Raw genomic sequence first — 15,497 nt, forward strand, 5'->3', positions numbered from 1 at the left:
GAATCCATCATAGGTGGATCCTAAATCCACTCCTTGCCTTACTGCAAGGAGTCTGTAGCCCGGAATTCCAAAGTTTTTGTCCAGCCAGAACCACATCCACAAAGGCACAACGTGCACAAGCACATCCCCACTTTCTGAGTCAAGGCCCTGACTTTGTCTGGTTGGGGTACGGACATTAAGTCCTGCACGAATCATGCACGTCTGTAAATAGCTATTACTCATTACATGCAACAGTTACTTTCTGGTATTTTGTGGTGTTCTAAGTTCTTAGGGTATTATTTCCATGATCGCAGTTGGTAGATTATAGACAAAATTGTTAAAAGTACTATTTTAAGAAGTAATATAGTACATCTGTAGGCAATTACATAAAAGTACAAATGTTAAGCCACAGTAATGTCCTTGAACACAATACGAGGAACGCTGATACTCTGAAATAAATCACATTAAGAAAGTGACGTGCTCTGTTTCATTTTTATCTGGTCACCCAGAGATTATATAAATCATTCTTAACACTCAGTATTCATGGATAATATTAATAATTCCCCATGAGAACATATTTTTCTTTTTCACTGAAGAAATTGAGACAGTAAGCCAAAAGGAAATTCACCTATACGCTATACGGAATACTTAAGTTTGGGAAAAAAGAATAAATACAGTAAATAAGAGTGATTTAGAATATTGTTAGGTATCTTTATCAGTCCTGTAGTTCAAAGATTTGTAATTGTTTTTCAAATGTAAAATTTATTGCAATAAATCGATAATCTGCATGGAAGACAATAAAAGCGAACAGTTGTCACTGTGTGCTCTGAAAGTACACTCTCGCTGACATAAGCAAGAGGTGAAAAATGGTCAAGAAAAGCGTTTTAAATTTAGAATAAACCCAAAGGACTTGGATTCTGTTGAACTCCGGAGCAATCAACTTGGTAACGTATGTACATACTGTTTTCCACATGCACAAAGCAGGGCTTCATCTTCTGAGAAAACTCAACCGCAGTCTAAAGCTGTAGAAACTACCCGCAGATCGCGGACTCTGAGATTGTACCCCGCGGCCGCCAGGCAGGAAGATTTCAGCCTCTTGCAGTGCCATATGCAGTCTCTGCAGATGATGGTTCAACGCTCAGCTGGGTCAGTGGACCTCCCATTTTGAGCAAGCTGTTTGCAACGGAGAGGTGTGAAAGGAGAAGTGCAACTTCTGCCCTAATTACAGCCCACCTCACTGTTTTGCAAAACTGGCCCCTGCAGAAAACTCTGCAGAAACTGCACTCCCTTTTCAGTGAGTAAGAGGTTAGGCCCATTTTTAGCAGTGACAAGAATACACCACTCCATGGGACATAGGCAGACACTTCTTTACATCAGTTCAGGAGTCCCTCCTGTTGCTGAAAAAGGCTATTGAGAAGGTAAACAAATTTTACAAATAATTTCAAATAAGAAACTTTTCTCTCTTCTGATGATTCTTAACAGCATTAGTAGAGAGTAGCAGGGCAGGAATGGGGATATGCAGGTACAGTAACATTTCAGCAGCAGCATTCTCACCGATGTGTAACAAATTACTACATACAAAACAGTAACATTGCCAGAACAGTTATAAGTAATGAGTAAGTAAATCCTGGCTTCTATCTTAATTCAATTCAACATGAGTACTGCAGACAAAAGGGTAAATTGGTATCAGATGAAATTCCAAGGAATTGAGTTATATTAAGAATTAATCAAGATGAGGAAGAGCATAGTGGCTTCACCAGCAAAACATGTCAGCGTTCGCCAGAAAGAAACCACCTGCTGCTATTAAGAAACCAGTTTGAAAATGTCATCCTCTTTCAAGACAAATTTGGTTTTATTTTCAAGTCATTGAAAGTTGACTGGCTAACATACAGCTAGTATTCAGATTTTCCTTTATGTAATTGCTTAGAACAAGCCAAACACAAAAAAACAAGACACAAACAAAAATTCTTGGAGAACACTGTAAAAAAGCAATGTATTATACAAACACCACTTTAACATCTGTGCTGGAATTGGTGGCTATAGGAGATCAACTCCCCTTTTTGCTTTTTCAGCTTCAGTTTTTTGAGTCAAGGCTAAGAAATGCTTGCAAGGGAACGAAAAGAAAGTCTTCGTATTTCTAATTCCAGAGTTTAAAAAAAAATTACAGTATCAAGTCTATGAAACAGCTTTCATTCAGTTTTATAAAAAAATATAGTATTTTATATATCCATAAATATAATACAGACACCACAACATACACCTACAGTTCTGCTTCAGTAATGTCCTCATCAGGGCAACAATAGTATTCCACAAAACAGATTTGTCCATCTTCATTCCTAATCATATACTGCAGTGAAAGAAATCCTTGAGCATCTGTTCGAATGGACACTTTACAAGATAAAGACAGTGCCTTTGCAGATGGTTTAAGCAAAGAAATCTTGTACCTGCAGGGGAAAAAAAAAGTCATCTGAAAAAAATACACTGTGCAGAGAGGAACTGAAATATTACTCCCAATTAAAGCCACAGAATAACTAAAAAACAATTAGCAGTGTGCTAATTTGATCTTTTCCTGGGAACAATATTGGACAGACATTGTTATCACTTAGCTTTTGATCACAGACACAGACTTTTATCAGAAGTTATCCTCCCCCCCTACTGGTGAAATAAATGTCATGGTAATGCAAAACCAGTTTTTTAATCTTTCCAGCAAGAATGCATGCCCTGCCACTGAGGGCACTGATCAGACTTCCTAACCTGTTTGTCTGGGTCTGGTTACAGTGGAATGCTTCCATCAAATCAGAGTCCCGAGGGTAGTCCAGATGTGCACTCCCTGCATTTCCAAAAGTGGATAACCTGGAAGACAAGAGGCACCATTTCAACATACCTGACCGCAGCTCTCTAAAAACTTGTCAGAATCAGTCACCTTGCATATAGTGTTTTCACAAAGTACTATCAGGATTTTTTTGCTTTATTTAATTAAAAATGCTAAACTGTCTGTATCAGTGTCACATTTACCAGGTTGCCAATACATTTATGTTAATTAGATTACTTATGGTGATTTGCCACACTCATTACAATTCTTCTTGAAATAAAGCAGTACTCTAAAATAGCTCCCCCTGTCTTCACCTTGAAAACTTCCAGTCCTTACCAATGGAGGCCAAGCATGAACATGTGAGTTGAAAACACAGTTTCCAGTACCTGAAGTAGGGTTTATCTGGAGACATGGTAACCTGCAGAACTTCACTGGTCATATCCAGTTCAGCAAATGCTTCTCGTAACCCCTCCGACTGCAGGATAATTTTATTAACAACCTTTGTACTGCAGAAATCGAAGTCTAACAACTCATCAGGTTCTTGAGTGTTAATTTTGCACACTGTCACTACTCCTCCTTCTTCCAAAAACAGCATCAAGGGATAACCATAACCACAGTAACACATCCTAAGGGCTGTTGATGTTCCTGAAAAAGAGAATGAAATACACATTCTTCAGAGAGCTAGCTACTGCATCTTTTCCCTTTAGAAAATTCACGTTTTACTGACATATGGGGCACAGATCAATTTGATTTAGCATGTTTGGTCCAAGCTCCGATATACTAACGTAGCATGCTTAGTGCGGCCTCCTAGACAGCCTATGAAGTGCTAATGGTTATGCAGCAAAATGGAATTATTTCTATGTAGACACCAGTTCAAATCCAACTCGTGTCATGTACCAAACAGGAAACACTACTGTGACAATGAAGCTGGATATGCTACAAATATTTCAGTGGAACTGGAAAATCCTCCATAGTCCTAAGGCTCTCTCTGGCTCACATCATCTTTCTTTACTACTCTTGCTACTTGTGCAACCTAAACTGAAATTAACACAGCTTAGCTTGCATTACCATCTCATCCTCCTTTTGCTAGGTAATCATAATCCGAATGTTTGGTTTCTCAAAATCAGACTGCTGTTCAATACAGTTGATTTAGGTCTTTAGGTCAGAGTGACAACAGAAACAACAAAGGAACATGGAATTCAACACACAGCCGCAATGGTAGAACTGCCCAAAAAAACTGTCATGGTATCACTCCACTTAAGTACACAGGGCATCCTGTAGCACTCAAACAGTCATGCTAACTTGTAGTTATTTTTGCTTGTGAAAACATTTTTTGAACAACCATCATGTTAAAAAAACCCAAACAAACAACAAATTAATTTGTAGGAAATAAAATTCACAGAGACCTGTTTTTTTTTGTTTAAATAAGTGAGTTCCTGTAATTCAGTATCTGTATATGTAATTGTGAAGGCAGCTTCCCACACACCTCTGTCACTGAAAAGACTACAAACAGGATCAATAATACAGTCAACTTGATTTTTATAATTCACACACTTGATAAGCAAGATTTAAAGTGGTCTTACAGCACCTGAAGTGCTACTAATCCAGCCACAGGTGTCTTGCAAGACCTTAGGTAAGTATCATTCCTCAGTACCTTATCTGCAAGCTGGAGAGAATGCTCACAAACCAAGTGCAGGTGTAGCCTGAAGAAGGGAAGGAACAGAAGGTGCCACGTAACAGCATTGGGAGCAGGGGCACAGTGAACTGATGGTGCTACCTGGAACCCCTGCAGACTTCTTCAAGCCCAGTAAATCTGCACCAGAACATTTCCTAACTCACGCATACGCTTGTTAATGTTTCTGAAGTAGCTGGATGTTCCAGGGTTGCACAAGCCACAGAAATATTGAAAAAGAGATTACATTTATTATTGAGTTGATATAAAATTTGTTAGCAAGACAACTTTCAAGCTATGTATATACTGTCTCTCAGAGCGCTGATTTCTGCTACAGTTCACAGCTATTAGTCAGCCCAAGTCACTTGCAAGCCCAATGTGGATCTCTTGCGGCCTTAAGATGTACTTGACAGCTTTTGTGCTTTTTCAGCTCAAAGTAACAGCTCTGATAAGAGGCTGCCGGAGCTTGCCCAAGCAGTGGTTTTTTAGCCTGATGCTATGTGCAGCCTGCCCTGCTGGCCACTTAAAACCATGTGGCAGTGTGAAGCACCGTCCCTAGCAGAGTGAACCGTGGCACACTCTATATCCATACTGACTACCCCAAATGGGCTGCAGACGAACTATTCTGCCAGCTGTGCCCAGGTTTCCCCATAAGTGAACAGCACTTGCAAACAAATTAGTGTTTGTGTGATGTGGATGATCTGGGCCCTGGACTGAAAACAGATGGACAGGAAAGGCAGTCATGGCATGTGCCAGTCCCGGTACAGCACTGGCCTCAGAGTCAGAACTCTAGCCTAAATGTCACACAACTTGCCAGAGACGCCTGAACAAATTACTTGACGTGTTTTCTTATCAAGATTATGAAAACTATGTGAGATCCTCAGACCCAAATCAGAGCAAGGGTAAAAAGCTGGGACTGTTCATTGGACCTCATGCCACAGAAGGGTTTTCACCAGAAACAAGTGGTTCTTTTGTGCCTTACACAGACCCAGGAAACATTATCTTCACAGGAAGGTGCCTCTGTTTCTCGGTTATCCCAACAGCACCACACAGACATATACCTCTTTTCCATCTTCCAAACTGAATTAGCCTCTTTTAGCCTCTCCTGCTGCAGCAGTCCCTGACACACTGGCTAGGCTCATATCAGCTCCTTTCTTCTCTCCGTCAACTGTTATCACAGCACACAGCTATATTAGCTTAAGTAAACAGGGTGGATCCTGCTTACCAGCGACAGCTGCCATGCTCACAAGGACTTCAGGGGAGGAAGTAATTAGTTTTTTGCCAAGACTGGAAATCTTCCTATACAGGAATCTTCCTGTACAGGTTTCACTATGTGATTACATGTGATACACATAACACTGTCAAGGTAAACATGCACCACACCTGGCAAAGAACTGGTACCAAAAATGGTCAAGCAGTCAAGAAGAACAGACAAATTGATTCGAAACGTCACCGATTCCTCCTGAACAGCAAATTCTTGAAAAATTTCTGCCTGTAAGAGAAAGGAAAGAGATTAAGAGAGGGGCGTTTCTGCAATTATTTTAGTTTACACTTATTTCCTCAAATTCAGTGCTTTCACTTTCAGAGATCAGTGCAATACAAAGTGATTTCTACACATAACACAATACTGATGAAAGAACAAAGGGTCTTCACCCTCAAAAACCAGTAAAATAAAATCAGGTCACAGTTGAAATAAAGTAGCATCACATAAGCAAGAAAACCTAAACACTTGTCTCTTATAGTTTAAAAACAAGCCACAAATGTTAAAGCCTGAAGCTGCCTACTTCTGGAGCTGGAAATAATCAGGGAACTACACGGTGTAACTGTCACCCTTCTCCAGAAACAATACTTACTTACTTTTTTTCACTTAGAGAATGAATAAACATTTCAAATAATAAAAAAAATGTAAGAAGAGAACAGAATAGCAAGTTCACCACATTGAAATGTGCTGAAACATGCCTTTGAGTAGTCTGATGTGGGTAAACTCTCCAAGCTATCCTGTTTGCCACTGGGCACTAGCTGCTTACTGCAGATGAGTGTTTGTGAATTGGTACTCTCTTTCAGTTGGCTTAAACCCACCTTTTTCACTTTGGGATGAAGCAAAACAGAGATACCTAAGGACAGTCAGTTTATGAACTCATTCATGCATCTAAGAACGGTATGGTCTGAAGGAGCAATGGGCTTAGTAGGTGCCAACACATTAAACAAGGGTGCAAGCTCATCACGCCAGCAGGCATGCATGAACAAACCAGGCACTGAGCTCAGCCTTTGAACAGCATAGACATCTCATAAATGGCCACAGCCTCATCACAGCATTTCCTTCGTGTCAGCTCCCGCAGCTAAGCCGCGATTTCACCCAAGTTTCCCCTTCTCTGTGGGTAAACTTGCTGCACACCTCCTCTACCAGGTAACCGGGGCCTTTCTAAGGTCTCTAACTGCGGTACCAGCCCTTCCAAACCGCTAAGGCCGGGGAGGGGCCGCCCCGCCAGCAGCAGCCGGGCCCGGGCGGGGGGCGCAGCCCCCACCTGGATGAAGGCGTTGGCCTGGATGCATTTGGCGTCCTCCACCGTCACCCGGAGGCCGTTGGCCGTGGCGAAGCAGGTGGCGTGGTCCTGGAAGTGGACGGCCCTGAGGAGGCTGGAGAGGTGGCGAGCGTTGTCCAGGCTGGCGGCGAACACGTAGGACTGCCCGCTGGCGGGCGGCTGCGCGGAGAGCGGCATGGCGACCAACCCGCCGCGCCCGCCGCCCTTCCGGAAAGGGAGCGGAAGTGAGGGCAGCCGGAAGTACGAACGAGCGGAAGTGCAGCCGACGGCGGGGACAGCGTGGTGCGGCCAAGATGGTGGCGGCCAAAAGGAAGCCTGACGCCCCGGCTGTGCGGCCCAAGAAGCGAGCTAAGAGAGCTCCGAGCGCCCCTGAGCCCGATGCCAAGCCGGGGCCGGAGGGAGCGAGCCCGGAGGAGTACAGCATCCCGCCGCCGGTCTCGCAGGTACCTCCCAGCCCCGCTGCCCAGGGCGGAGCGGGCCGTGCCGGGCCCGGTGTCCCCGCTCGGCTCCCTGCCCGGGCCCTGCGCTTACCCATGGGAAGGGTACCTCGTCTCCGTGCTCGGGCCGGGCGTTCGGGAGGTGTTCCGCCTCCATGGGCTGGGGGAGCGGGAGGCGGGGTGTCTGGGGGAGCCCAGCTGCTAAGCTGCGATAGAGAGGCGTGTTCGTGGGGTTTTCTTATAATCCCTGCACAAATAGAAGTAGCATGCGATGGCGTCTTATTTCTGTGAAAATATGCGACGAGCGTTATTCTGGTCAATGTAAATAAATTGTATTAATCTCTGGAGTGTTTTACAGAGCTGGGTACTTCTTTTGTATATAAAAAATATATGGAAATCATGCCCATTTCATTTAGGAATCATCCTGAGAAGGCTTCAGTAATTGCCTTGTAGTTTGCTTCAAAGAAAAATAAAAAGTAGGACATTGAAGTCTTGAGGTTTTATCACAGGCTTATCTGTAGGAAAAGCTAAATTGTGGTCAGAGACTGTAGCTCGGCTCATTTTGCAGGGAAGGAGAGTTGCCTTTTGTGAATATGTAATGCATATGGTTTTCTTATCACTTACGTGTTTCGCGTGAATGTTAGAACATACTGAAGCAGGATGGATGTCAGTTCTTCACGTGAAAACTTATGCCCCCATATTCTGTAGGGAAGTGAGCACTCTTGCTGAGAGAGTGACTCTGTGCAGATGGGCAGATAATCTTAATACCAAATGTTTTTACTGTGTTTTTCTGTAATTACAGTTCAAACATTTATTGTTGCTGTGTTCTAGTAGTTTTAAGGCTAGAAACTTCTTGCTTAACTTTTGTGTCTTTTTCCTAGGGTAAATGGAAAAACAAGGAGCGAGTGCTTATTTTCTCTTCTCGTGGAATTAATTTCAGAACAAGGCACCTAATGCAAGACTTAAGGACATTGATGCCTCACTCTAAAGCAGGTGGGATTAGGCATCATCCCTAACTTACATATTCAGAATGGTTTCAAACCAAGAACTTCTAACAACTTGTTCTTTTTAAAAATGTGGTACATAACTGTTTTGATGAAACTTTTATATTAAACAAACAAACACCACACCCCATTTGAGCCAACAAATACAGTGACTGTCTTAATATTTTTCTGGTAAATGAATTCTATGGCCTCAGTCCTGTAAATGCACAGATAGCTCTGCTGCTATGTTTATTTATTGCATAACATAGTTGAAAGAACTTGATCGTTATTCTTAATCTTTCATTTATAACCAGGGAAGTTTTTACAAAAGGACTGACTGTTAAAAGAACTTTGTGTGTTAAATTGGTTTTCCAGCCTTCTAAATGCCATTCTTGTTTTACAGATACTAAAATGGACCGTAAAGACCAGTTGTTTGTAATTAATGAGGTAATCCAGGATTTAACTCGTACTTCTGTTTTATTTTCTCTGGAAATTCAATGTACAAGAGAAAAGGGCAACCAGGTTCAAAGGATCTTACCCTAGTTATAGGAGTTGTGTAACTTCATGGATGAAAATTACGGATATTCAAAAAGTGCTCATGTTAAAACAAGAAGTTCACTTTTGATTAGTAAAGCCAAAATGAAACATTTAATTAAACATAGACTTTTGTCATGAAGAAATAAAACAGAATGTGCCTTTCTATATAGGTGAAAGGTGTATTACAGTTTGTACTTCAAGAAAACTGGGAACAAATATGCAGCCAGGCTAAACAATGTAGTAGGACATTGGTAGTTCTGCAACTAGAACCTAATGTCGCAGCTCCTGCTCTAATGTTTATATTCTGGAGAGCTTATCAGATTGCTTGTGGCTTTAGTGAAGTTACTACTCCTAGTAATAAATATGTGAGATTTTTCAACAAACCAAGCACTTCAACTTAAATTTGGGGATCAGTAGGTGCAATTTATTAAAATGAGGCCTTTGCTTTTGAACTTTTATTTTGGAGAGGGGAAGGTATTAGGGATTAATATAGAAAGTTTTTGGAAATGTCTTCAGAATTTTGTAAACATCTAATTTGACGTGTCTTGTGTAGGTGTGTGAAATGAAAAACTGCAATAAGTGCATCTTTTTTGAAGCCAAAAAGAAACAGGATCTCTATATGTGGTAAGGGAATGTTATGTTTTCTTGCGTATCTATATCTAGCTGGGGGTGCTTCTGTTCTATCTAAAGTTTCTTACTGTAATAGTGAAGATGCATGAAATTGTGTTTCTTAGTTAAATCTGTATTAATCTTGCACTTCTGTGGGTAGTGCAAGTTTACAATACATGACCAGCTTGTGTAGACTGTCTACAGAAACATTTTCAAAATTGTTTAGAAAGCAGGTATTTAGAAGTATGTTAAAGGAACTCAATAATGCTACAAAAAGCAACTGAAATTACTTGAATACAGAAATAACTGGTTGGAGTGTACTGTAGAAATACAGTATACCTTCTGGCTGCTGTTAACTTTTTTCTTTTCTCTCCTCCCCACTACCTGTCCTCTCAGGCTTTCAAATACACCACAGGGGCCATCAGCTAAATTCTTAGTGCAGAACGGTAAGTTTGTTGACATTACTGTGTTTGGATTCTTGCTTTCTTGTCTGTACCTTTTTTTTGTAAGTACTAAAATAATCTTTTTTTAAAAAATCACTGTAGTTCACACACTGGCTGAATTGAAGATGACAGGAAACTGCCTAAGGGGCTCACGGCCCCTTTTGTCTTTTGATCCAGTAAGTATAGGTTTTATTTCATCGATTATGCTTTTATTTTCTTTACATGACTATTGCACTTAGCTTTGCATGTAAAATTACATTTTTCCTTTGTAGGCATTCGATAAGGAGCCACACTATGCCCTGCTAAAAGAATTATTTATTCAGGTCAGTCTCTAGTTCTGTTGTCCAGTATTGCTTTTTCATTGGAAATGTTTTTTGGCAACATATTTAAGAATCTCAGGGGGTTTTAAGCTGTAGTTTTACACTTCTGAACTTGAAGAAAATCTTCAAAGGATTGGGGTCGTGTGCTTAAAAATCACTGGGACATTTAAATTTTGGGTTTTGAAATGTAACCTGGGATTGAGATCTTAGTAAATTAAAATGAATTAAGAACGAGCCCTGTGTGTTTGGCCTCTTACAATACTGCCTTTTATTGCAGATATTTAGTACACCACAGTATCATCCCAAAAGCCAGCCTTTTGTAGATCATGTTTTCACCTTCACCATTACAGACGAGAGGATCTGGTTTCGGAATTACCAGGTTAGTGGTCTCTTTTAACTCTTCAGGAGGAGCTCAGCGGAGTAATATCATATCAAGTCCATTAATTACAATACAATGGGAAGAATCATTGTCAGGCTATGCCAACACCTAGTACTTGCACAAAGTAATTTCAGTGATTGGCCTGGACTGTCTGGTCTAACCCAAGTTGGCAGATAGGACCACACAGCCGCTCCCTCCCTCCCTCCCCCCTGGTTGGGATTGAGGAGAGAATTGGAAAAGTAAAAGTGAGAAAACTTGTGGGTTGAAATAAAGACAGTTAATGGGTAAAGCAAAAGCCATGCATGCAAGCAAAGCAAAACAAGGAATTCATTCACTGCTTCCCAGTGGCAGGCAGGTGTTCAACCATCCCCAGGAAAGCAGGGCTCCATCACCCGTAACGGTTACTTGGGAATACAAACACCATCACTGCAAATGTTCCCCTATTTCTTCTTCTTCCCCCAGCTTTATACGCTGAGCGTGACATCATATGGTATGGAATATTCCTTTGGTCAGTTGGGGTCAGCTGTCCCAGCTGTGTCCCCTCCCAACTTCTTGTGTCTCCCCCAGCCCTGGCCTGCTCGTTGGTGGGGTGGTGTGAGAAGCAGTAAAGCCTTGACTAAAATGGACTTCTCCCATGTCTCTGGAGAGAGCTGGTTTATGTTCTGTGTACTTTAACTGACCTATATATTCACAAATCCATGGGGCCTGATGGGATGCACCCTCAAGTGCTGAGGGAGCTGGCAGAAGTCATTGCTGGGCCGCTCTCCATCATCTTTGAAAGGTCCTGGAGGACGGGTGAGGTGCCTGAGGACTGGAGGACAGCTAATGTCACTCCAGTCTTCAAAAAGGGCAAGAAGGATGACCCGGGAAACCACAGGCCGGTCAGCCTCACCTCCATCCCTGGAAAGATGGAACAGCTTGTGCTGGGTATCATCTCAAAGCACCTGGATGAAAAGAAGGTTATCAGAAGTAGTCAACATGGATTCACTAAGGGGAAGTCGTGTCTGACTAATCTGATAGCATTCTATGATGAAGTGACTAGATGGGAGGATGAGGGGAGGGCAGTGGATGTTGTCTACCTTGACTTTGACAAGGCTTTCGACACTGTCTCCCACATCATCCTCACATGCAAGCTTAGGAAGTGCGGGCTAGATGAATGGACAGTGGGGTGGATTGAGAACTGGCTGACAGATAGAGCTCAGAGGGTTGTGGTTAGTGGTGCAGAGTCTAGTTGGAGGTCAGTAACAAGTGGTGTCCCTCAGGGGTCAGTACTGGGTCCATTCCTGTTCAATATATTCATCGATGATCTGGATGAAGGGATAGAGTGTACCATCAGCAAGTTTGCTGATGACACTAAACTGGGAGGAGTGGCTGACATGCCAGAAGGCTGTGCTGCTTTACAGCGTGACCTGGACAGGCTGGAGAGTTGGGCAGGGAGGAGCCTAATGAAATTCAACAAGGGTAAATGTAGGGTACTGCATCTGGGGAGGAATAACCCCACTCATCAGTACAGGTTGGGGGCTGACCTCCTGGAGAGCAGCTCTGTGGAAAGAGACCTGGGAGTCCTGGTGGACAACAGGATGACCATGAGCCAGCAATGTGCCCTTGTGGCCAAGAGGGCCAATGGCATCCTGGGGTGCATCAAAAAGAGTGTAGCCAGCAGGTTGAGGGAGGTCATCCTCCCCCTCTACTCTGCCCTGGTGAGGCCGCATCTGGAGTACTGCGTCCAGTTCTGGGCTCCCCAGTTCAAGAAGGACAGGGAACTGCTGGAGAGGGTCCAGCAAAGGGCTACGAAGATGATTAGGGGATTAGAACATCTTTCATATCAGGAAAGGCTGAGGAACTTAGGTCTCTTTAGTCTAGAGAAAAGAAGAATGAGGGGGGATCTTATTAATGCTTTCAAATACTTAAAGGGAGGATGCCAGAGGGATGGGAGGAGTCTTTTTTCAGTGGTGCCCATTGATAGGACGAGGGATAATGGGCACAAGCTTGAACATAGGAAAGTCCATCTTAACATGAGGAGGAACTTCTTCACTTTAAAGGTAGTGGAGCACTGGAACAGGCTGCTCAGAGAGGTTGTGGAGTCTCGCACTCTGGGGGCGTTCAAAACCTGCCTGGACGCAGTCCTGTGCAACCTGTTGTAGGTGACCCTGCTCTGGCAGGGGGGTTGGACTAGATGATCTCGGGGGGTCCCTTCCAACCCTGACTATTCTGTGATTCTGTGACCTTCTGTTGTAATTCTGTGATGGTTGTCTTAGTAACATCTTTCAACCTTACTTGGTGTTTTGGCCCACAGTGTGCTGGAGCTTACCTTCTAAAGCAGGAATTCATAGATACCTGGTACTCTCTAAGTACTTGCTTGAACCCAAAAGAACAGCTTTAGATAAAGATCTGTGTTTGTACAAGTCCAGCTTACCAGCTTTAGTGGCATCGTATCTTGGATTTAAATTCAGTTGTGTATCACTATGCAAGGTGCCCACGAGGTCATATACTTTGATTCAATCCATGAGAAGAGTGTTCTTTTTATTGCAGATAATACAAGAAGATGCATCTCTAGTAGAAATTGGGCCTCGTTTTGTCCTCAACCTCATCAAAATCTTCCAAGGTAGCTTTGGAGGAGCAACTCTGTATGAAAATCCCCATTACCAGTCCCCAAACATGGTAAGCAGCTTTGTCTTCTCTTTCGTTTAGCAACTAATTTGCAGACTGGTCTTGCAGGCTGTCTGTGCAGGAGAACCATGCATGCCTTTCCCTGGAACACTTTGTAGAAAAGAGTGCCCTAACTGATGACAATTGGAGAACAAAGTAATTGTGTAAAAATGGAATGAATGCAAAATCCATGTCACTGAAAGGATGGCAATATGCTGAGGATTTTGACAATTAAGCAGAGAAATCACCACCTGTTTCTCTAATACCTGATTTCTTCCATCTTGCTTATTTGTAATAATTTGATTTGATGTAATTTTATTTCTTATTTTTATAGCATCGACGGCTAATAAGATTGTCAGTGGCGGCTAAGTTCAGAGAGAAACAACAAGTGAAGGAAGTCCAGAAGATTAAGAAAAAAGGGAGTAAGGTTCTTATTGAAGAAGATCCCACTGAAGTGGTCTTCGAAACTCCAGCTGAAGAAAAGCCAGTGGAAATACAGCTTGTGAAACCAGAGTCAAAGCCAATTGTTAAAGATAAAAAGAAGCCACGCAAAATTCAGAGGAAGAAGCAAAAAAAGCTTTTCAGAACTGAAGCATCAGCGTAAATGTTACAACTGAAGAAACTAAGCAGACTCCGAAGTCGTGTTGGTCTGGTATAGGTATACTTCGCTGTATTTCATAGCTATATTGATATCATATTGTAAATACTTGTTTTTACAGGCAAAACTAACTGGACTTTTAAAAAACAAAAATAAACAAAATACCAATTTCTTTATTACAACTGAGTTTGCAGTCTTTTATTGTCTTCCACTCTTTGAGATGATTCTGGGTTTTGTAAAACACTATGGCAGGAGGGAAGGGGCGATAATATTTCAAAATATTTCTGCTTTTGAGAATCGGCCTTTTACACTTGAATACCTCCGGGAAACAACTCACTGTAACATGTACAAGGAATACAAATAACTGAGCAGTAACTGGTGCTCATCATTAACTGGAATTCAAAAGTCAGGTTTCCTAGTCTGACAGCAGAAGAAAATCCTTTTAAAAAGTTTTAACTTTGTAGGAATTCTCTCTTGGGGAGTGGTGTTAATTTCTTTTCTCCTCATAATCCCTAGGGAACGCAAAGGGTTATGGCCTCTTACTTGCTCTTTTTTATTAATAATAAAAAAAGCGGCTACTTCTGCTACCAGCTTGTGGTAGCTCCTGCACCTAAACCTGTACCTGAAACATAGCTAGGAGTGATAAACAGGCTAGTACTGTTTCCCTGTTTGCTCCCTCAGCTTTCCTGTGTTTCAGGATCTTGCTCATGCACTGTTCCTCTGTGGTTCCCCTGGTGTTTTCAGCCTCTGGTGCCTTGGTGCTGAACTGTTGGCACAAGAGGATGCTGACCTGTTAAGCACTAAATTTTATTCCACCTGGTAGAGCAAGGGAAATTCAGTGTTACCTCTGTAATGAGGTGGCCTGTGTGCCATCTGATTGGAAAGAAAGACTGGTGAATACAGGTGTCTACTATATTTGTGTAATCTAATACATAGAATCACAGAATGTCTCGAGGTGGAAGGGTCTCATGAGGATCAAGTCCAACTCCCTCCTCCTTGCAGGGCCACCTGAAACTAAACCACATCACTAAGAGCATTGTCCAGATGCTCCTCAAACTCTGACAGGCTTGGTGCTGTGACCACTTCCCTGGGGAGCCTCTTAGGGACTGACCACCCTCTCAGTGAAGAACCTTTTACTCATTTCCAACCTGAACTTCCCCTGGTGCAGCTACATTCCATTTTCTCATAGCCTGTCTTTGGTCTCCAGAGAGAGGAGATCACCTCCTGCTCCACTGCCCCCCACGACAAAGGTGTAGACTGCCATGAGGGCACCCTCATGGGGCCTGCTCTTCTCTGAGCTCAACAAGCCAAGTGACCTCAGCTGCTCCTCATCAGCCTTGCCCTGAGGCCTGTCACCATCTTGGGCGCCCTCCTCTGCACACACTCAGTTTGATGTCCATCTTACATGAGGGGCCCAAAACCGCACACAGAACTCGAGGTGGCGCCGCTCCAGTGCGGTGCAGAACGGAACGGTCACTTCCCTCGACCGGGCTGGCTGCGCTGTGCTCAATGCCCCCAGAGACACGGCTGGCCCTT

The 15,497-nt window shown here is 42.8% G+C and overlaps 2 protein-coding genes across 2 annotated transcripts; one reads left to right on the plus strand and one right to left on the minus strand.

Annotated features, from left to right (window-relative positions):
- Positions 1–1,944: 1,944 nt before the first annotated feature.
- RAD1 (RAD1 checkpoint DNA exonuclease) lies at positions 1,945–7,183 on the minus strand (the record flags this gene model as incomplete). Its single annotated transcript, XM_082497888.1, has 5 exons — positions 1,945–2,423; positions 2,734–2,832; positions 3,178–3,436; positions 5,847–5,955; positions 6,989–7,183. The coding sequence occupies 5 exons, from the start codon at positions 7,181–7,183 to the stop codon at positions 2,240–2,242; spliced, it is 846 nt and encodes a 281-aa protein (XP_082354014.1). The 3' UTR covers positions 1,945–2,239.
- A 96-nt stretch (positions 7,184–7,279) lies between these two features.
- On the plus strand, positions 7,280–14,131 carry BRIX1 (biogenesis of ribosomes BRX1). The gene is made up of 10 exons (XM_082497934.1): positions 7,280–7,449; positions 8,325–8,436; positions 8,830–8,873; positions 9,517–9,587; positions 9,969–10,018; positions 10,118–10,191; positions 10,288–10,338; positions 10,613–10,714; positions 13,247–13,375; positions 13,698–14,131. The coding sequence occupies exons 1-10, from the start codon at positions 7,300–7,302 to the stop codon at positions 13,965–13,967; spliced, it is 1,053 nt and encodes a 350-aa protein (XP_082354060.1). The 5' UTR covers positions 7,280–7,299; the 3' UTR covers positions 13,968–14,131.
- Positions 14,132–15,497: the final 1,366 nt, after the last annotated feature.

This window comes from Vanellus vanellus (assembly GCF_965231255.1).
Source record: "Vanellus vanellus genome assembly, chromosome: Z".
NCBI classification, from domain to species: Eukaryota; Metazoa; Chordata; class Aves; order Charadriiformes; family Charadriidae; genus Vanellus; species Vanellus vanellus.